The 23,105-nt window shown below is 46.9% G+C and overlaps 1 protein-coding gene across 3 annotated transcripts in view; it reads left to right on the top strand.

The window, feature by feature from the left end:
• RNGTT (RNA guanylyltransferase and 5'-phosphatase) overlaps nt 1–23,105 on the top strand; it is a 1,800,355-nt gene that overhangs the window by 506,894 nt on the left and 1,270,356 nt on the right. For all 3 annotated transcript variants that reach the window (XM_078648288.1, XM_078648286.1, XM_078648287.1), the window contains one exon: nt 13,203–13,304. In XM_078648288.1, coding sequence (XP_078504414.1) covers nt 13,203–13,304 — 102 coding nt within the window. The remainder of the gene's footprint in view (nt 1–13,202; nt 13,305–23,105) is intronic.

Genomic DNA, 23,105 nt, shown 5'->3' on the forward strand with positions numbered 1-23,105 from the left:
GTCTGATTTGCTGAGCGTTGCCACGAAACAAGGTTTTACCACTCAGTATGTACTTTAATCTACTTGCCAATCGGTAGGCTCAACACCCCTTTCATCTCCAAATCTATGTAAGCAGTTCCTTCTTCCTAACGATTTCAACCAACCAGTAAACACATATGACACGAAGCAGCCTGTTGCAACAGATAGCTAATATCGTAACAAATTGTTTCATGAATTTGGGAGTCCAAACTGAGTGTTGGCAAAAATCAGAAAAATTATGAGGGGTGAGTCCACCTCTGTCATTTGTTCGCTGGTGGGTGTTTTTTACTATGATTGGGGATCAAGCCTGGCTCCTAGATTTCTGTCAACATTTGCTGAGCTTTTACTTTAACTATAGGTCTTCTATCACATTCTCAGGATTGTTTCGCGTTGAGTTTTTGCTAACTTATTGGAGGTGTTCTAGTGCTCCTTTATAGCCCGCCATTATCTCTTCTTTCTTATTAATTTTTCTGTTATATTACATCTGAACTTTGTGTCATTGGGCAGGGGAGCTGCAGTTTCTGGTGATCTCCCATCCTGCTGTTTCTTGAAGAGCTTAAACCAACAGTTTTGCAGGTTTCAGACAGATATTATCTTGACTACTGGTTTCCCTGTTATTGGAATCTGATTGAAATTGGTTGCCCCGTTTGTTTTTTATGCCTTTGTTGCTTAAAAGGGAGGTAACAGGTTTGAATGTTTGTCTTTTTAGCAGGCTGTAATAGGAGATGGACCTCGATAAATTTGAATGTCCACCCATTATAGACGGCAGGTTTTTCTTTAGTACCACCTGCATCACTGTCTCTTTGTCGTCAAAGTGATGTAGTCACATCGGGATATCTTTTAGTTCTTTGGCCTCTCACTGTTGCCCTATGTGCTCTAACTGTATGGGTTTTCCTCCATTCCGTTTCAGGATGGCATTTAGGAGGTATTGTATATTCTTATTTATTATCTTTTACCTCCTGTCCTTTGGGAATTCCCTTATCTGTAGGTTGTCTTTGGTAGCAGTTCTCCAGGTCTTTCTGTTTTTCTTGGAGGATGATTACTTGACCATCTAGCGTTATCTTCTAGGTCAAGGGTTCCTTTGTCCTGTGCGGTTTCCAGAGAGTACACCCTATCGCCCAGTTTGGCTACGTCTTTATCACTTTTTTAGAGCTTTGTTTCAGGTCCATCTGCATGACTCCAGTCTCTGCAAAAAGCAGATTCATGAAGGCGTCTGTGACTTTTCCGATTGTCTTTGTGCCTGGTGTCCTCTGTGCCAGGTTTTTCTCCTTCTGCCACTTAAATGGTCTAGGACTAGGGCCTCTGATTTCTTACAGAGGCCCTTCAGTTATAAATCTCGGATGCTGCTGTCTCTTTTGCTTCTGTCAGCTCAGCTGACTGGATCTCAGTTCCTGGCTCCATATGGGCCCGTTTTGTCGAGCCCACAATCCCTGGTGATTATCTATCAATCAATCAATCAGTCATGCCATTTGTATAGCGCACTACTCACCCGGGAGGGTCTCAAGGCGCTTGGGGGGAGGGGTATGCTACTGCTCGAACAGCCAGGTCTTGAGTTGTTTCCTGAAGGCGAGATGGTCCTGGGTCAGCCGAAGGTGGATGGGGAGGGTGTTCCAAGTCTTGGCAGCCAGGTAAGAGAAGGATATTCCTCCGGCGGTGGCTCTTCGGATGCGTGGTACGGCTGCGAGGGCGAGGCTGGTGGACCGTAGCTGGCGGGCGGGCGTGTAGAAGGTCAGGCGGTAGTTGAGGTACTTGGGGCCCAGGTCGTGGAGAGACTTGTGTGCGTGGGTGAGGAGCCGGAACGTGATCCTCTTGTCGACGGGGAGCCAGTGCAGGTTCCTCAGGTGGCTGGAGATGTGGCTGCGTCGGGGGACATCCAGGATGAGTCGGGCGGAGGCGTTCTGGATGCGCTGGAGTCTTTTCTGTAGCTTGGCTGTGGTTCCGGCGTAGAGGGCGTTTCCGTAGTCCAGTCGGCTGGTGACGAGTGCCTGGGTGACAGTCTTCCTGGTCTCGGTCGGGATCCAGCGGAAGATCTTGCGAAGCATACGCAGGGTGTTGAAGCACGATGAGGAGACGGCGTTGACTTGTCTGGTCATCGAGAGGGAGTGGTCCAGGATGAAGCCCAGGTTGCGTGCGTGGTCGGTTGGCTTGGGTGCGGTGCCCAGGGCTGGGGGCCACCAGGAGTCGTCCCAGGCAGAGGGCGAAGATCCCAGGATGAGGACTTCCGTCTTGTCCGAGTTCAGTTTCAGGCGGCTGTCCTTCATCCACTCGGCGACGTCTATCATCCCTTCGTGTAGGCAGGTTCTGGCGGTGTCGGGGTCTCTGGTGAGGGAGAGGATCAGCTGGGTGTCGTCGGCGTAAGAGATGATGTTGAGGTTGTGCTGGCGTGCGATGGCTGCGAGAGGTTTCATGTAGATGTTGAAGAGGGTGGGGCTGAGTGAAGATCCTTGCGGGACGCCGCTGATGACTTCGGTGGCCTCGGAGCGAAACGGGGGGAGGCGGACTCTTTGTGTTCTTCCGGCGAGGAACGAGATGATCCACTCCAGTGCCTTCTCTTGGATACCGATGTTGCTGAGGCGCTGGACTAGGGTGCGGTGGCAGACCGTGTCGAACGCAGCGGAGAGGTCCAGGAGGATGAGGGCCACTGTTTCCCCCTTGTCGAGCAGGGTCCGGATGTCGTCGGTGGCTGCGATGAGGGCGGTCTCGGTGCTGTGGTTGGCTCTGAAGCCGGACTGCGAGGGGTCGAGGGATCCGTTCGTCTCGAGGAAGGCGGTCAGCTGTCTGTTGACGATCTTCTCGATGACTTTAGCAGGAAAAGGGAGGAGCGAGATGGGGCGGAAGTTTTTGAGATCGGTGGGGTCCGCTGTAGGTTTCTTCAGGAGGGCGCTGATCTCGGCGTGCTTCCAGCTCTCCGGGAAGGTGGCGGTGTTGGAGGCGTTGATGATGTTCCGGAGTTGGGGTGCGATGGTGGAGTCGGCCTTGTTGTAGACGTGGTGTGGGCAGGGGTCGGTCGGTGATCCGGAGTGGATGGTGTTCATCGTGCGGGCTGTGTCTTCGGTGGTCACCGTGGTCCAGGTGCGAAGGGCGGCGGTGGGGGGCGTTGGTTCGGCGGTTGGGTGCGTGGGTGGGGCGCCGAAGCTCTTGTGGATGTCGGCGATCTTGCGGTGGAAGAACGAGGCGAGGGAGTCGCAGAGGTCTTGTGACTGAGTGATGTCGTTGGTGCCGGTGCTGGGGTTGGAGAACTCCTTGACGATAGTGAAGAGCTCTTTGCTGTCGTGGGCGTTGTTGTCCAGTCGTTCCTTCAGGGATTTCTTCTTGGTGGTGCGGATGAGCTGGTGGTGCTTGCGGGTAGCGTGTTTGAGGGCGGTCATGTTGTCGGTGGTCCGGTCGAGGAGCCAGGCTTTCTCGAGGGTGCGGCAGGTCTTCTTGGAGTCCTTGAGGTCGTCGGTGAACCAGGATGCCTTCTTGCTTCTGGGTCTGCTGGAAGGGTTCTTTAGTGGCGCGAGGTCGTTGGCGCAGGCGGTCAGCCACTGTGTGAAGTTGCGGGCTGCTTCGTTGGGGTCCGTTGTGTTGGCGGGTGGGCTCTGGCTGAGGGAGGTGGTGAGCTGGTCTGCGGTGATCTTGCTCCAATTCCTGTGAGGTACCTGTTGCGGGTGGTGGTGGGTCGTGGATCTTTTGAAGCTGAAGTGGACGCAGCTGTGGTCGGTCCAGTGGAGTCCGATGGCGTGGCTGAAGGTGATGTACTTGCTGGAAGAGAAGACGGGATCAAGCGTGTGGCCGGCGTAGTGGGTGGGGGTGTTGACCAGTTGCTTGAGTCCGAGGTTGGCGAGGTTTTCCAGCAGGGCGGTGGTGTTGCGGTCCTTGTTGTTCTCCAGGTGGAAGTTGAGGTCCCCGAGGAGGATGTAGTCAGTGGAGGGGAGGGCGTGCGGGCTGATGAAGTCTGTGATGTCTTCGCTGAATTGTGTGCGTGGTCCCGGGGGTCTGTAGACGAGAGTGCCTCTGAGGGTCGTCTTAGGGTTGGTGTGAATCTGGAAGTGGAGATGTTCGGCTGCGGCGAAGGAGTCGTTGGCGTCGGTCGTGATGCGGATGGTGTTCCTGTGGACGATGGCGATGCCACCTCCGGTCTGGTTGATGCGGTCCCTCCTGATGATCTATCTTATGTGTTTTGTTGCTAGTGAGGACATCTTCTTTTCAGTGGAATACCTTCCACTAAATTAGTGTTTCACGGGGATCCCCAGTGTATTGATAGGGCTGGTGTCTGTGTGCTGTGGCCTCTGTTATCCACAGTTGATACCCCATTTGTTTATTTTTTCTAGCAATTAATCACTTTTCTCTATTTAATATGTGTGCATTTAGGTCAAGTATCAGCTTTGCTCTGGGCCCTGATTTACTAAAATATGGCAGCTGACCACAGGATCCTCCATTAAAGACGTGGGCCCTTCACTCAGTTGCATATTTCTGTGTGTAGCACCGCGACCCAACCCTTGCGCTCTTTTCATTGCTATTTATTTCTCCAGCAGAATAGGGTGAGGTTTGGTGCTTCTTACCAATAAAAAGCTGATGACCACATCCCTCCAGTGTTGTGACTAGCCTTTCGCTTCTGGTATTTTGTGAGTGGTTGGGCTAGTGTTGCAATTTCTGAACCGGAGTTGAATTTGGGGCCTCCCCATTTGACAGTTAAGTTTGTTAGGGCTGTCTCTCCGCTCGTAGCTTGTAACGTTCTGGGCTGTGTTTGTTTGTCAGAGGTTGTTTGGCTCAGGTCTGCTCATGCATGAGGCTGGGGTCCATGGGTCCGTCCTGTGAGTGCTCTTCCTGCTGCGCTCTCCCTTGGGGGATTTCAGTCTCCAGTGCACTTGTGTGCTCCAGGAACAAAAGTTTTGGCTCGACCCGGTCCTGCTCCTCCACCTCCTAATGTCTCCATGGTGCTTTCGTGGGGAGGAGGTCCTCAGCCCTGTTCAGCGTTCTCTGCCAGATCTAATCCACGGGGGACTTTGTGTTCATTCCTTCTCCTGGGCTGCAAGCTCCCGGGCTCCTTCACCCAAGTCCTCTTGTAGTCCTGGCAAGAGGTGTTGCTCTACATGGCTTCTGGGTGACCCTGTGCCACCGCACTATCTCATAGGATGTCCTACTTTTCCTGATGGCATTCATCCTAATTTGACCTGCTAACAGCACCAGTAAAGCGGGAGGTACTGTTGTGTCTGTGACCAGAGTAGCAGGACTACGCATCCATCGCCATCTTGGTTAAGCTCTCCATCCCCAACATTATTTTTTTTTATCTCAATAATGTGTGTGAAACAGTCACCCCACCTAAGTGTGGCAGTTTTTTTTCCAAACGTTCTATATCATGCCTGTGAACTCGGAGTTTGTGTTTCACATACATACACACCTAAAACAAAATGTGCCTTGTCAATCAAAGCAGACTGTACACAACGCGTTGACTGTAGGCATCCATAATAAGCGAATATTGTTAGGCATGCTGAATTTTAAGGGGCATATTCGGAGTCAAATGATTTTAAGCTCAAGTCTCAGTGTTTTAAGCTTAAGACTCTTCTACCATGGAAGCTCATTGTAAACTCTAGCATCTGACAGCTGTGCACAGCAGTGGTTGCCTGCAGGGCCTGCGCATGCTGCTAGGCCCTACCTCCAAACCACTTCAGATTAGCCCCTCCCCCTTTTTTGCAACACATGTCAAAGCACTTCGCCCAACTCGCTGCGTCATCCAACCCTCGCTACACATGGCTTGGCGGATGACCATAGGTCCTTGCCGTTTGCCATGCCCTTTGCACAAGCCCCCATGGGTGACTGAACCCCACCGTGCATGACCTTTGTCAGGTACTGCACCCAACCTGCCACCTAGCCTTGCACACCGGCTGTTGTACGCTTGTCCTAGACACTGTTTTGTCTATATGTACATACACACAAATGTACCAGATATTAAAAAAAAACATTATGTTTGAATGCCTGCCATTTGTACTTTTGCATTATATTTATTGTGAAGAATGAGCAGTGTATATATGTGCAGTCTGGTACCTAATAAGCTAGTTTACTGGGGAAGTGCCTCCCCCCCACAGCTGATGTCTTATCCACCACCCATGGGTGATCTCTTTCCCCTCCCGCTCTGTTAACGCCAGATGTTGATGCTTAATTAAACTTTGCATGTGAGGGGGGCTGACCTCTCTATTGACTCCTGCAAATCACTGGAAATAAGAGCTCGACTTGTAATCCATTTACCCTCTCCCTAACTTTCAATACTGATGGCATGTGCACAACTCTTGAGGCACATGCCTGTGCAAACGACATACTCTCGGGTTCCTGCAACCCCAATCATCCCCTCCCACCTCCACCCCATACAACATGGCCTGCATGGTTGAACTATGCTCCCTCCTCCTTTCTCCTGCACCCAGGCTTTGTGTCCGCACCTGCTCACAGTTTGGTGGTATGTACATACCGGAATGGAAAAACTATGTCCGCTGGCACATCATTAGCCAGACAATCCTCAGCGCATACCAGGACTTACTTATCCATCGCCTCTCGACACTAGAGGTGGGCATCGACTTCCAACCCTGCTAACATGCGGAGACGGCATTAAGGAGTACCAGCAGTGATGTGTCTGCTTGCCTGTCTTCCTCGTCCCTCTTCTCATGATGGGCTAGGCCCCGTCCAAAGAGAGGTTAGTCCTCATTTCCATAAGAACGATGACATGAAAAGTAAACACCTGCCTGGTGCTATACCCGTATGTTGAATCGCTCAATGCAGATTTGGGTGTGATGAGTCATGATATAGGCTTACCTCTCCATGGTGTGACAAGGAAGCAGAAGATATTCTGTTACCATTGATGTCCTCTAGCAGTCAGATATCCAGGGCTAAGTGAGGAAATGAAAGGCGAATGGAGCACTTCTCTGGACATATTAACCATAGGATTAGAATAATCAGTAGGCTGTGACTTTATTTCTCCCGTCCTTCTTGTACATTGTTTAAATGGTGTCAGTTGCTGGTCCTCTTAACCGCATCGCTGCGGCGCATTTTCCCCGCTGTGCGCTGACGTTTTTAAAAACCCACGGTTCATGACGAGCTCAGCTCGTCATGAGCGTACGAGAGGTGTACCTCATGACGAGCTCAGCTCGTCATCAGCGTCGATGTGGTTAACAACTTACATTAACGCTAATCTCTCTCGATGTTTAGTTCTGGTCCACAGCCCTACTGTGGTAGTTCTCCGAGTCTAGACCGGCTGTCTTCTTGATGGTTCAAACATCATGTTATGCTTCGGGTGGAATAAAACTATGTTTCCTATGATCCGCTTCACTTCTGTTATTTCCTACCGCTGTTGGCATCATTTTTGTGTGGCTCTTTAGAAATGTCTCGAAATATTAATTTTGCTGTTCTCCCATGTCGAATCTTTCTTCTGATTAGCTTCTCATAGTACTGTTTCATTAGGTCATGGACTCCCAAACACTCTTATGTCTATTGTAGGGTCTCCAACCTTTTTTGTAATGTGAGCTACTTACGCTCAATGAAAATCCTCCCGATCTACTTAAATTAGTAGCGATGTAGTAGAAATCACATCAGACAAAATAACATTAGTGGCCACCATATACAAGATTACTAGCAGTGATCATTTCTGTGCTTCAGGCATGGTTGGCAGCAGTAATTTAAAAAATGCTTTGTCAATGTGGATTACCTCTACATGGGTGATATGTAATAACCATAGCTGCAGTGCCCCTAATATAAAGGTAATAATATATTGAGCTGTTATGTTTGTACTAGTTGATTCAATGCCCATTAGATTCCCCATGTTAGACTAATGTTCTGATTTGTTACCTTTGCCTCAAATTGTAAAGCGCTCTGATATCCTTCGGGATCAAGTTTGCGCTATATAAAACTTTATAAATAAATAAAATAAATAGTAATAGTCTCGCCAACACCATTTGATTTTTATCGCTCATATATCAACTTTAAATATATTTTGGGAATTCAGCCGTATTTGTCCAAGCATCAGTTAATGAATTCTGAAATTACACACCTTTTTCTTTCAAATACACGCTTTTCAATTTTGGTAAACATATATTAATTCAACCAAGCAAAAGTTCTAATTGGGTTCTCTGGGCTGCACACAGGAGAACAACTTACAGGTAGCTGGAGAGCTACTAGTAGCTCATGGGGTACTCGTTGGAGAAGCCTGGTCTGTTGCCTCCCCATCACCCTGACCCGAGGCTTCTGGTATGCGGGCTGTACATGGCTCACTCTGTAGCCCCTCATTTAGAAGCCAAAAATAAAGATCCTAGGCATGCCTTTCGGTAAACAAATCTTTGGTAAGCATTTCGAAGACATTTCGAGCCATCAAGACAGACAAGTACATAGCAAAATCGATCATTTCTCTATCGATAAGAGACACAAATCAGACCACAGCTGGTAATACAGGTAATGGTTAACTGTTTAATATTAAGCACTGTATCACCACTTAAAGCCTTGACTTTTACTATTTTTTGTGGAATGATTACCTGATGTAAAATGTGTTATAAACAAGTCACAGTTGCCTGTGGTGTTATAACAACGTTTATAAAGTTTTTAAATATTCTGGCTTCACAAAATGTTATATACACTGACTGAGAAAAACGCCCAGATAATGAATCTAACATGGCTTTTATTGGTATGAGTTTTAACTCCCATTTCAGCGGTACGTTGATAGGAAAAGTTTATAAACAAGATAAAAATTATTTCTGGATATTATTCTCTTGCTGTAATGCATTATTATGAGAAATAAAAATGGGTTGCCCTCCAAGGGAATTGACAGGACTTATGTATGCTTAGTGCATGCTTATGTTGAATACATTAATGGAAGTCAAGAGAGCCCAAATGTGTTTCTTTACTAGGAAGTTACTTTAAGGCATTAACGCCAGATCACTATATTAATCAGAAGTGAATATTTGCATATTAAACCTAAAAAATAAATGCCACCAGCACAGAACAGCCTATGTTGAAATCTGTTGTGCTTCCTTCTTTATTAGTAGTGTCTCTGAATGTAAAAGTGATTTGTGATGCTGAGAATTATAAAAGATTCCAAATTGCCAAATAATTTATAACTCGACCTCCCCTTTAATTTTCAAGATCTCGAACTGTATAACAGTTTCTTAGTTTAAGCATGTGCAGTGGTACATCACATCCTGTGCACTTTCCTGGTGTCTATTGTTGGGTTCGTAAAATGCCAAGATTTGCTTTTCCCAAGTAAAGGTTATCGGTTTCAAGTATTTGGATATAAACTCATAATTCCAACCCTGAAACCCATGTTAAAAATAAAACACAACACATGTAGAAGCCAAAATTCAAACTTGTGTTTAACACAACATAGCAATCAGCACAACAAAATAATGAAAGACAATTACCATCTAAACTAACCAGAAAAGGGTCAGTTGGAGCGTAATGCTAAAATACATTAAACTTAGGACAGTTTATATAGGTTTTCTCTCAATACAAGTCAATGAATGCTAAATAATGTGCCAGAATCGTGTTACTTTCAGCAAAAACGTATCTAATGAGCAGGTGATAGGATCCTCTCCCAGAAGAATTGAAAGATGTCATGGAGGAGCAGATATCATTCATGATTAGAATACGGAGCTTATTCTCCCAAAACCCTGCTTCTAGTTGCCAGGACTGAAAGTGAGGTTATGCTTTGGTCAACTATGCAAATGTACAAAGTTGAATAATATGGCTTCTGGGCCTACCAGAGCAATGAAAGAAATAACATTTCTGTTGCCAAGGGATCAGAAAGAGAAATGTTGCTCAGCTTGCAAGGACTTCAATGTAAAAAAGATTACTCAGAACAAAACATATAAGTTATTGACACATGTACTTACATCAGCCAGGGTGACACTACTGCGCCCCTCTTATCATTTGACGGTGCTCTTTTGGACAGCTTATTGAGGGGATGGCCCAACCTTTCACTGTCTCCCCGGTGAATTGTCAGATTGCACTATGCCACCACCCTGCCAGGTGTGATCCTGCATTTATATCTCACCACTCCGCACCTGAAAGCTTGGTGGTGCACGCGCCTGCAAGCAAAGCCAATCTCACCGCCTTTCCGACTGCTCCTCACGAAAGGGAGTCGTAACGGGTAGAGATGTTTGGGAAGATATTCTTTTCATCCACCAGCTTGGCGCTCAGGTCAGTGAATGCCAGTTGCCTGCTGGGGTACTATTCTCATGCCTTTGGGACTCATTGGTTCAAGCCCTCCCAGTTGTCCCTTATGATCTTGTCATCCCTAATAGATATGCCATTTGATGGCACTCCCCTACTTGGGGAAAAATGGACGCTGCTCTTGAGCAGTTCATGGTGAGCAGGGCAATGGGACCCCCTCTGAGCTTCACCTCGCCAGGAGCTTCACCTCGCCAGGTGCCTCACCTCGCCAGCTGCATCAGCCCTACTGTTCCTTCTGTGATTGAGGCAGAGGTACCCCATACCGTCAGGCAATCCAACTCCAGTGTGGTGCCTAGCAGTTTTGCAGTTGTGGCTGTGGTACCCACAGCCCCCGCAATCAAGGTCAGTGGGCCATCCAGTCTACTTCTACCCCCTTTAGTCCCACCTGCCAAACACCTTTAGCATATCTTTAGTGAAGCACAACCACTTAGTAGGAGGCAGAATCCGATGATTCTTGCTGGGTTGACAGGCCATAATATCTGACAGTTGGATCCTGCAAATTGTTCAGAAAGGCTATGCCCTGCCGTTCCTTTCCACACTGCCGCACCTTCCACCATTCCTCCAACGACTGATGGAGGATTGTCTTTCCATTTTGCAGCTAGAAGTGCAAGCGCCGGAAGTAGGATGTGGTTGCTTTTCCTGTTTGTTTCTAGTGCTTAAGAAAGATGGAAGCCTTCGTCCTATTTTAGACCTGCACCCTGTCAATGCCGTGCTTCGGAGGGAAAAATTTAAAATCCTCACACTGGCCCAGGTCTTGTCTGCTTTTGACACTGGAAACCTTATGGTGGCAGTGGACCTGAGGATGCCTATTTCCATATCGGGCCCATCGGCGCTACCTGCGGTTCATGCTGGGAGCATTTGCAGTTTACTGTGCTTTCTGTTGGTCTCAGAAGTGCCCATCGGGTGTTTATGAAAGTGATGGCAGTGGTGGCAGGAAGGGTTGGACTGGCAACCCAAAGCAACTCTGGCAATTTCCTTGGACCATTCCTTGGGGAAGCACTGCCTGGCCCCAGGAGGATCGAAATGCTTGGTTGCTGCTTTTGTTACTGGGGGCTGATATTGCAGCACTGCTGCGAATCCGGCCTCCAGATACAAAACCGCCCCCGCCACTGTGGAACTGGATCCCACCCTTCCAGCCTCCAGAGGAAACGACCAATGCCCGGTATGGGCAGTCCAGCTCTGGTGGCAGCACATCTTCCGAGGTCAGGGGAACCAGTCTTCCACTACCTTGGCTGTTGAAGTCCGATTCGCCCCAGGCGGTCGTCGATCACCTCCAGACTGTGGTGAGCCTCCTATCATTTTTATAGTTGTCTACCACCGTGCCGAAGTCACACCTGGCTCCTCTGATGCTCCCCCTCATTGTAGCCATTCTAGACACGGTTCAGTTACGTGTCGGTCTCTCAGGTTACGACATGATCTTTCAGCCTCAGTCCTGGAGTTCAGTGAGGCAGCCCCTGAGACTGCTGGGACTGATGGCCTTCTGCATTGAGTCCCCTGTGGATGTATGAGGGCTCTGTAGGGGAATTTGAAGTCTCAGTAGGCTCAATATCAAGGAGACCTCTGAGCATTTTTAGTTTTCGGAGGGAGACTGCAAAAGATCTGCAGTGGTACTTAGTGGTCTGCAATGGGTATGGGGCAGACCTCCTACCTTCCCTACGCAGGCATCACAGTGGTCACTGATACATCACATCTGGATTGGGGTGCCAATCTGTAAGAGGCTGTGGTCAGAGGCCTCAGGTCTCCAACAGAGTTCACGCTCCCTATCAGCCTTCTAGAGTGGCCCTCCATTTGGCGTTGAAACCCTTTCTTCCATTCATCAAAGGGAGGCTGTTACAGGTGCTCATGGACAACAACACCGCAATGTGGTGCTGCAACAAACAGCGTAGGGCCATGGACCCTGTGCCAGGAGGCTTAGTGCCTCTCGAAATGGGTGGACCACGAAGGGATTTTCCTGGCTGTGAACCAAGTGGTAGGATAATTGCATAGTTAGGTGGACGAGCTCAGCCTTTGGCGTCTAGCGGATCACAGGTGGTAGTTACACCTGGGCTTTCACAATCTGCACCTTCGTGCTTGGAGATTGACCGGCGACAGCTGAACGCCTTAGCTGCTTGGCAGCCCTCAAAAAAGACTGGATATGCCTGTTGTTGGGACAAATTTGTGGCTTAGTGCTGTATGCAGCAGTTAGAACTGGCACGGCCTTCCTCTGGGCACGGTTAAAGGATACATTTGCACTATTTCTGCTTTTTTTGTGGTTTCCGAATCAGCTTTTTTGTTTAAGCCTTCAGTTGTTATGTGCTTTTTGAAAGGTTTACAACACTTGTTCCCTCCCTCTCCTTTTGTTATGCCACAGTGGGACCTTAACTTGGTTCTCACTTTTCTAATGTGCACCGCATTTAAGTCGCTTCACAGCTGTTCCTTGTAGAACATTACAAAAGGTAAGTAATCTGCGGCTATATAGTCTCTGCCAGAAAGAGTGTTTCCAAAGGTAAGTAACTTGTTCTTTTTCAGTATGAAATGCTGTTTTGATGTGGCTACTGTGATTTTATTCACCCTGTTCTTTCCCGGAAATGTTGTTTAGGGGTTTAGTGTGGCTTGAGCATTCAGGTGATTAAAGGACTGAATCTCATCACGTTATGCTCTGTAAGCAGCAGGACATCAGCATTCTGCCCTGTGGCTTTTCTGACTGTTCTCTGGCTGCTTGTGTTCCTGTATACATCGCAAACAAGTTATTATTCCCCCCGACCCACCCTCCCCATGGTGCTTTGTAAATGTAGCATGTAAGCATCTGGAGAAGTCTTAAACAAGAAATTGTTTCGGTGGGACATTATGTGATGATAGTTTTCATCTCAGATGCATATGAACACCCCCGCAGCTGAAGCTGCTGCTCAGCCACTTCTCTATGTGGAAAACGGGACTCATTCAAGATTGATTTAAGAAGTGCCTTGTTGTGCGTGTCTACCTACCATCTAATAGTAATAAAAAAATGTTTCTTTCAGATCTGGATTCCCTGGAGCACAGCCTGTTTCCATGGACAAGCAGAATCTCATTTTTTTAGAGAAGAAACCATATAAAGTAAGCTGGAAAGCAGATGGCACTCGGTAAGCTTGACTTTAGAAGTAATGTTCTAACCTACATAGTACATAAAACAGCCATGAGGCGTTGTGCAAGTTGGTCAATTGTACATTCTATTGCAGAAAGTCAGTTTAACTTTTTTTCACTTCTCAGTTCATCCTCTATAATGCAGCACTTTGTAGAGCAGATGAAGTAATTTAAAGAAAAGGCACGTTCATTTTTGGAAGGAAAACTCGTGTTGGTAGCTAATTGCCTAAAAATAGTTCCCTTCTCTTCAGTGACAAATCTGGTTTAAAGTGTCTTATTTTAGTTTTTGTATTACTTTAAGTACTAGCTTTGTATTTTGCTTGCTCTTTTTCTTAGATGATTATTTTCTTCATTTAGGGGATGCCAAGCAGTCGTCTTTTAGAAGTTTGTTGGAGAGGGAGCAAGTAGCGGCTCCTCCGCAATGGTGGAGAGCGTCGCCCCACTGCCTGGCTCAGAGCCAGCAAATGTAAAATAAAACAATGCTCTTGCATTGTTTTCTTTATATATTTGTCGGCTCTTAGCCAACGGTGTTGGGAGGGGTGGGCCGAGGCATGGGAAAGGCGAGAAGGAGTGCTAGCTACGAGCACTCCACTCCCTAAGTGCGCATACATTATTTGGCCGCCCGCCTCATGCCGACCAAAACACAGATGCACGCTGAGGTTTTCTCCAGCCCAGCTGCATTGAGCAGCCGGGCTGGAGAACCCCCACAGACTTCCAGGTCTAAGCAGGACGTCGTTCCTGCCTTCTCAGACCAATCCCAGCACTGCACTGCAGCACAGGGATTGGATGGGAGTCTGGGTCGCAGGGGCTGCAGAGACCCAGGAAGAGGAGAGGTGGGGAACGCGATGCTGGAGGCAGCGGCGGCAAAAGGTACGTTTTAAAAGAAATTATTGGATCGCCCCTCCGTACGACACTTCCCGTGTGACCCCACCCGCTACCCACTCTTTATTTAAGGCGACCGCCGCTGGAGGGAGCCCAGTATTTTGGTGGATATCCTTTGGCTGCTTACTCCCTGAATAGAGCAATTTTCGGTTAATCCCACAACAGAGTCAGTAAAGTGACTCCATGTTCTTCATACAAGTATGGGTTGATGTTATGTCAGACTTATCATCTAAGTGCACTGTAGAAAGTTGAACTTTGTAAATGTAAGCCTATATACCTCTAACTTACTGAAGTAAATTGTCTGCTGCACACATTACACAAGAATACGCAGAATTACAGGAAGAGCGTAACCCAGCAATCAGCTATATGGACATCCTGTCAAAAATGGACCAGAGGATGCCTTTTGCTCTAGGAAAATATCACTAAATGCAACAGAACGTGAACAAAGGCAGCTGGTCAAGCTCTCTAAGTTTGCTGTTCCTGTGCTGCCACGCTAGGATTTTTGTGGCAAATTACTCATAATTACGTAAATTGGCATATTTGTGCAATTGTTGATTCAAAAGACCAACTCAGAATTTCCTAAATAGCGAATTTACTCTGATTACTGCAGTCTAATTACAATTTCTATTGGCACCACATGGTTACTCTACAAAAATCGAGAGTTATCTTTCAAGTTTAAGCCGTAGCTGTTACTATGCAAGCCGACATGAGAAATCTGAGAGTATGTTTTCTAAACTTGAGTTGCAATATGCTAATGAAAGTCCTATGGATGGATTACTACTTTCTTATTGGAGATTAGTAAAAGCAGACATAGGATTACCCGGGTCTTTTGCTCCACCAACTTCTTCGCTTACCGCCTTTTCACAGGCTCTTCTGTTTTTTCTGCTTCTCTTTTCTGTTTCCTACTTAAAATTCCATTCGCCTTCTGTCACAAATGTGTAATCTGCACAATCTCAAGTAATTTAGAATAACAGTGTTCAGCAGCTAAACACAAACACTGCTGAAGGGGGTTAAATTGTGTTTTATTTTTCTGTAATTGATATGTTTGATAGAATTGTACTGTTGGGAATTGGTGCCAGACGTAACTTCCTTTGTGCTTAATCAGCTGCTTGCTACATCTGTGTGGTCAGCAGGTTTTATAGTCAAATGGGAAATAATTGCGAGTTTAGTGCTTGGGAAGTGTTGAGCTAACAGCATTGTGAATGCGAGTTTTTTGTTTACTCGGGCAGCAATCCCAGCACATCCAGGAGCTTTGTTCCAGTGGCAAGCCCACCAGTTAAACCTATAGTCTCAAGCAGCAGAGAGGCTTTCACTTGTGTTAAATGAACATTTTAAACAAAGTGTCCATTTTCTATGCACCGAAGTGTTCATCATACATTGAACCGATTGCGACTATTACCCAATATTCTTACCACACACAGTGCTGAACAGAGCTGTACCATCAAACGTTCTCTCGGATCTTTACACCTTTAAGTGAGTGTGTCCTGAATGATAGAAAGAAGCGCTTATGAAAGTAATCATTTTTGGATTGAAGACTTTTACTAGGTGACAACACAGCAATACCATAGTATGGTGGCAAGACAGCAATACCACAGTATTGAAAGAAAATAAATTGGAGAAGAAACAAGCCCCTCTAAACTCCTAAAGGGCTCAGAATGTTATGTCCTAAGATTAACATCTGATGGGTCCTGTTGGGTGAAGAGTTTAAGGCCTCTTTGGGAGTATCACAATAAAAAACAATACTACAGTGTATGGTTTTACCACCCTATTATGAGTTCCACTCTGTGGAATGGGGACCAATGCAGTCATATGTTCCGCCCCAATTCCAAGCTGAAAAACGTTAAATTGGCAGTAATTATTTTCACTATTTTCACATTTCTTGTAGTCTGGAATATAAGAAGGGGTCCTAAAGACAAAGAGCCTCTCCAACTACTGCCTTGGGTATGATTGGCAGAGTCCTGTTTGCTGCACTGAATGACATTGGTTGGCAGAGTGGTTCTCTCACTGTTGGAGAGAATGAAACCACAGAAAAAATACCATTTTGATGCGGACTTGGCCACCAGTTGGTGGAAGGGACTGAAAGTGTACATGAGCCTTTTGATGACTGCCACTTAGCTGTCTCCATATGGTCAGTCAAATCCAAAGTCTTTCCTCTAATTTGTTTCACCTCCAAAAAGAAAGCCATCGTATTCCTCTGCATTGTACACTGCATCTCTTCATGCTGCCTCAAGCAGTAATGGTTACTCACCAAGGACCAATCAGCCCGAAGGTTAGACTTACGCTGGGAGCACCTAGAAATATGTTCACCATGTTAGTTGCCAGGCTACAACCCCATCTTTTTTATTTTCATTCTAATTACTAATTTTGCTTAGGTTATAATTCTCAACTGTCCATATTTCCTGGGGGGTAATTTTTTTGAGCTGCAAACTTTAAACATCTCTAATATTTTAAGAGTATGGATTTATTGTTTTCGTATCGGTATTTCACATTCAGATTCTAGTGGAATATTATTCAGATGTGATGCTTTGCTTAATAGGGGGACCCTTTGAACACAGACTGAATTTTTGGTTCGAAGGTTATAGCAGTTATTAATTTGAGCCGGTGATTTCCGGTGCTCAGCACAGACGCTTTTTTATCTGCACCGGTTAAGGACACATAAATTTATGGTATGCACAGGAAGATTAAAGGCCTAATCGGACACCGCCTCATCGGCGGTTCAACCACCCTATTGCATGTTGGTGATGGGATCAGAGATCCCTGGCGGCGTAGCGGCGGTCTTGAGGCAGCAGTATGCTTGGCGGTGCTGCTGCTGCACTACCAAGCATATTACGAGGTTTCTTTCCACCAGCTGACCAAAATGTCTTCTATGGATATATATATTTATATAGTTGTATGTGTTAGTCATTTTTATTACAAGATCCTGACAGACAGCTAAGAAGAGATTCTAGCAAGAAATATTACTGTGCAAACCTCCTCCTAGGGATTGTCAGAGGTGGTACCAACATAAAAATCCTTCCCTACAAAGTTAATCTGTGACATTTCATGTAACAAAAAATCTGTGTAGGCTTTAATACAGAGTAGTAACAATCTACCTTTAAATACCTATTGAATTTAACATTTACTTTTCGCAATCAATCTGTTGGGCTAAACAATCAGGCTTATAACCGTTATTATTGGCTTGTCACCATAACCAACGTACACCTACTGTGTTGGTCATGGGCCTTCCCACAAGCTAGCCATCAGGTTAACCATAATAAAATTTCAGATACACAACTGCTAAACAGTATGAAACCATACAAATAAAGCCTAATAATGATTGCCATAGTGCAAATCCTCTGTCCAATAGTTTGTTCGGTGGATCACCAACAGCAAAACACGTTGTCTACTGCATTAATCTGCGAGATTCCATGTAAACATATTCCTGTCTACAGGCTTTAGCTCAGTGTAATAACAATCCACCTTTAAAAGTCTATTGCTTTATTTTGTTCTGGAAAAAAAAGTCTATTGCTTTAACACATGCTTTCCTCAATAAGAATTAAGCCTACTTGGTTTGTCATAATTGTTAATTATAAACAGATCACACCTAAGAAGTCTGACATAGCGTTATCCAGTGAAACGATAAGGCCTTTATCAGTGGCTTGACACTATATTCAACACAGGCCTAGTGAAGTGTACATGAGGTGGCAACCATCAGGCATACATTTATAAAGTTGCAAATATGTTCAAAATTACAGTTGGCAAAACAATATGCAACCCTTCTCAACAGGGCCTAACACGAATCATCACAGTTTTCTTCTCCCAGGGTTTTGTCAGAGGGGGTAAACAGCACCAAAATCCTTACCTATTATTTTATTCAATGGGACTACTTGTAACCAGAGCCACTGGAATTATACAACAGGGGAGGACTAGCAGGATTGATTAAATCATGTAGCAAGAAAAGTAAAGTTATGTGGCATACTGTGGCACATTTCGTGATAGATCTACTTCATAATTTTGCCATTTTTACTCGTAGTTTTGTCTGGGCATATATTTCATCTCATTAGCGCTCGAATAACGACAAATGCAGCAATAATCACCTGAAAGATTTCTAGTCCACTTTTGCCACATGCCTTTTCCCTGCGCGGGAACAAATGTTGCTGCGTTTTCAGTAAATCTTGATGTATTTGAAGTAGAAACATTTTTTTTGTTAACATTTTCAGATTATGCAGGAGGTGATGGTTTATGTGGCAAATCAATAAATATGCGGAAAACGCAGTGGCCGCAGAATCAAATAGCTCCAGTGGCCTTGCTTGAAACCAAGTACCTTTCTACAGCCTGTAACATAATGTGATAACAATCCACGATTAAAGATCAATTCCCTTTACCATGTGTGTTTCATAATCAATAAGCCATGCTTCCTGCCTTTGTAATAAATAACTTTTCACAAGAAACAGGCGGCCCTTTGGCTTACGGTATAACATTTTCCTGCACACCATTCAAACCTATAGCTATTGCCATAAACAAATCAGCATTACTGAACTATGTGTAAGCTTTCTGACAAAGCAACCATCAGGCATACATTTATAAAACGGCAAATATATTGAAAATTACACATGGCAAAGTAAAGTTGTAACTCTCCAAATAGGCTTTCGAAGGATTCTCACAACTTTTCTATGCCCATGGTTTGTCAGAGAGGTTAACCAACACCAAATCCCTTGCCTACTGAGTTAACCTGTGAGTTTATAACAAATTACCTATCTGAAACCTATAATATATCAATCAATCAATCAATCAATCAGAGTACTTGTAAAGCGCACTACTTACCCGTGAGGGTCTCAAGGCGCTGAGGGGAGGCGGTGCCGCTACAGCTCGAAGAGCCAGGTCTTGAGGAGTCTTCTGAAGGCGAGTAGGTCTTGGGTCTGCCGTTGGTGGGTAGGGAGGGTGTTCCAGGTCTTGGCGGCGAGATAGAAGAAGGATCTGCCGCCGGAGGTTGTTCGTTGGATGCGGGGGACAGCGGCGAAGGCGAGCGGAGCTGGCGGGTGGGGTGTAGAAGCTGAATCTGCTGTTCAGGTAGGCTGGTCCGGCGTTGTGGAGTGCTTTGTGTGCGTGGGTGAGGAGCTTGAAGGTGATCCTCCTGTTGACGGGGAGCCAGTGTAGGACTCTCAGGTGGGGGGTGATGTGGCTGCAGCGGGGGACGTTGACGATCAGTCGGGCTGAGGCGTTTTGGATGCGTTGTAGTTGTCGTAGGTGTTTGGCTGGGATTCCTGCGTAGAGTGCGTTGCCATAGTCCAGTCTGCTGCTGATGAGGGCCTGTGTCACCGTTCTTCTTGTTTCGGTTGGGATCCATTTGTAGATCCTGCGGAGCATGCGGAGGGTGTTGTAGCAGGAGGAGGAGACGCGTTGACCTGTTTAGACATGGAGAGGGGTTGCGTGCATGGTCGGTGGGTGTTGGTGCTGTTCCCAGTGTGGTCGGCCACCAGGAGTCGTCCCAGGCTGAGGGGGTGGGTCCGAGGATGAGTACCTCCGTCTTGTCCGAGTTTAGCTTCAGACGGCTGTTGCTCATCCAGTCAGCGACGGCCTTCATTCCCTCGTGGAGGTTGGTTTTGACGGTGTGTGGGTGCTTGGTGAGGGAGAGGATGAGCTGGGTGTCGTCGGTGTAGGAGATGATGTTGAGGTTGTGTTGGCGGGCCACTTGTGCGAGGGGGGCCATGTAGACGTTGAACAGCGTCGGGCTGAGGGATGAGCCCTGGGGGACGCCACAGATGATGTTGGTGGCTTCGGATCGGAAGGGCGGGAGGTGGACGCTCTGGGTTCTGCCGGAGAGGAAGGACATCATCCCGTCAAGGGCCTTATCTTGGATTCCGGCTTCTAGGAGGCGTGTGTTTAGAGTGCGATGGCAGACCATGTCGAAGGCGGCTGACAGATCCAGGAGGATGAGGGCTAATGTTTCGCCATTGTCTAGTTGGCGCCTGATGTCGTCTGTGGGGGCGATGAGGGCTGTCTTGGTGCTGTGGTTTCGTCTGAACCCGGACTGAGACGGGTCCAAGATGTTGTTGTCTTCCAGGTGGCGGGCCAGTTGCATGTTGATGATTTTCTCGATGACCTTCGCCGGGAACAGGAGCAGGGAGATGGGCCGGAGGTTCTTGAGGTCCTTGGGGTCCGCCTTGGGCTTCTTGAGGAGGGCGTTGATTTCGGCGTGTTTCCAGCTTTCCGGGAATGTCGCTGTTTCGAAGGAGATGTTGATGACCTTCCGTAGTTGGGGTGCAATGGCTTCGTCTGCTTTGTTGAATACGTGGTGTGGGCACGGGTCTGACGGAGATCCTGAGTGGATGGAGTTCATGACCTTGCGTGTCTCGTCTTCGTTGACGTTGGACCAGAAGGTCAGGCGGTTGGTGCTGGTGGTGTTCACAGTGGAGGTGGGGTCCGGCGTAGTCGGGCGGTCATGGTGTGGAAGCTGTCATGGATGTCACCTATCTTGCGGTGGAAGAGGATGGCTAGGGAGTTGCACAGTTCTTCTGAGGGCGGTATGTCGTCGTTGGCGCTGGGGTTGGAAAGTTCCTTTACGGTGCTGAAGAGCTCTTTGCTGTTGTGTGCGTTGTTATCCAGGCGGTCTTTGAAGGAGGATGAGGTGGTGATGTCTGCGGGTGGCGTCCTTGTGGGCTGTGTGGTTGTCCGGAGTGCGTTCGGGGAGCCATATCTTCTCCAGTTTCCGGCATGCACGGTTGGAGGTCTGCAGCTGGTCGGTGAACCAGATGGCTCTCTTGCTGGCTGGATAGAATAATAATCCACACTTAAATGCCTATTGACTTTAACATATGCTTTTCACAGTAAATAAGTCAAACTGTTATCTTAACATTTCATAATAAACAGATATGGCCTATAGTCATGATCATTTGCTTGCTGCCATAACAAACTCAGCCCTGCTGTATTGATTATATGCTTTGCCACAGCCAAAAATGTGCAATTCAAACAGTATTTTTAGTGGAAGCACACAGATCTGGTCCAATCAAATGATTTACTCAGTGGGACCATCATGTAGGTGGAGCCTAAGCCCCCCTCTCAGTAGTACTTTGAAAGCTCTTTTTTGTTGATCACATAAGGTCAGGCGACAGTTACAATGTTAAGGCAGACCTAAAAATCCATGACAATTAGTGTACCTGGACATCCCATACTATGAAACACAGAATTGCAGGCTGAAGTCTAAAGTTAATGATGGAATGGGAGAATGCTGGGACTGCAATACATTCCTTATGCCTGCCCTCCCAGCGGTGCTTCTGCAAGAGAATAGCAAATACTGTAGATTATCTAGCCAAATAAGATTCTTTAGCAACATTGCAATGTCATGTGTGTGAAAGTTTAGGCACGTGCAACCATACTGCTGCTGGCTTTATGCACCTAGATAAACAAAATAACCACAGCTGCGTGGAGAGGAAGCAATTTTTGTCAGTGAAAGCACAGAATGTCTGCTCAAACATAACATGTACTCTACACCTAGCATGTGGGCGGAGCTAAAGCCCCTCGCTGTGGTGTTCCTGAAAGCTCCTGTTTAGGTTGATCACATTACGTTTGGTGACAACTGCACTGTCCAGCCAGAGCTAAAATCATGGACAGATGCTTGTGTGTTTGATGCTTTTGCCAATGTGTTTCGTCAAGTTTTGAATTTGATTATTTGAAGCAACAAACTCCTTGATATTTGGGCAGAAACTGAGACATACTAGAATATGCTATAAAACGCATACATGCCAACTCAAAACTCACGGTGCCACCGTGTGACACATGATATTGGCTCACATCACACGGTCTCCCAGTGAGGAAGGTATCACAGGTGGCAGGGAAAACCATCTGAAAACCACTGTAAATTGCAGCACATTTTCCGAGGCTTAGAAGTGCCGACGTCCATTAACGCCTTAACTGCCGCGGTGCGGGCGTTCTAGAGGGTGGGCGGGGCTGCGTCTGCTGATGGTCGTGCGCAGCACTGGGGAGGGAGTACGGAAGGGGTTAAGGGATGTGAAAACACCCCACGACATTGGCTGCAGCTAGCATTTTTTTGGGGGGTGGGGGTATTGGGTGGAAGAAGGGTCTTGGGGGCGCGGTGGGATTCCAAAGTGACTTGTAGGCAGTTCTGGCACGAGGCCCCGTCCTCACACGGTGAGATTGTTCTTCAAGTTGGCAGGTATGAAAACGTCAGCATGTGCGTCATATGGTTGGACAGTATAACTGCAAATGGTGGGCTGGTAAGTCTTCGCATCTAGCAGCCTGTCCCAGCTGCAGCCCCGTTGACGTGGCGGAAGCTTTCTGCTGTCAGGCTTCCTGAGGTACCACGCTGGCAGGGAGTAGCTTGTTATGCTTCTGCCTGTACAGGCTGATAAATATCATATGAGAAAAAGAGGAGGCGGCTGTTCCTCGGGGCGCTGCAAAGGGCCGTGTACAGAAGCTGTGGGCGGCTCTTCCGGGGTGATCAGGGACCCTTCCCGATCGCTTCAAACAGCGTGTAATCTAATCCTGCTGTAATACGACTTGAAGGTTAACAAAGGCCCAGATTGCATAACCTGTCAATTACGTGTGCTCGATTAGCTAGATCAAATGGTGTGGGGAGATCAGTGAAAGCGACAGCAGTGTTTCTGTTGTCTGAAGCTCTCGTGTGTCATTAGTGAGCATTAATAAAGCCGGCTTGCGGCTGCCCTGGGAACAGGTTAATTTCTGCCAATAATCTTCCAGCTGCGTCAGAACGGGGGGGCTTTCATTTGAGACACAGCGTGGCTCCCATATCCGTCATTTGTCTGTTGTTTAGTACATTTGCCACATCGTCTCCGACTTTGTGAAGCCTGTGTTTAAAAGAACCCTATTTGAGCTCCTAGGAAAACATGGTACACATTGAATACATGAAGTCCTTTATTGCAGCCTTCTGTCATGCACTAATTATTTATTTATTTATAAGT

This window comes from Lissotriton helveticus, chromosome 6 (assembly GCF_964261635.1).
Source record: "Lissotriton helveticus chromosome 6, aLisHel1.1, whole genome shotgun sequence".
Taxonomy (NCBI): Eukaryota; Metazoa; Chordata; class Amphibia; order Caudata; family Salamandridae; genus Lissotriton; species Lissotriton helveticus.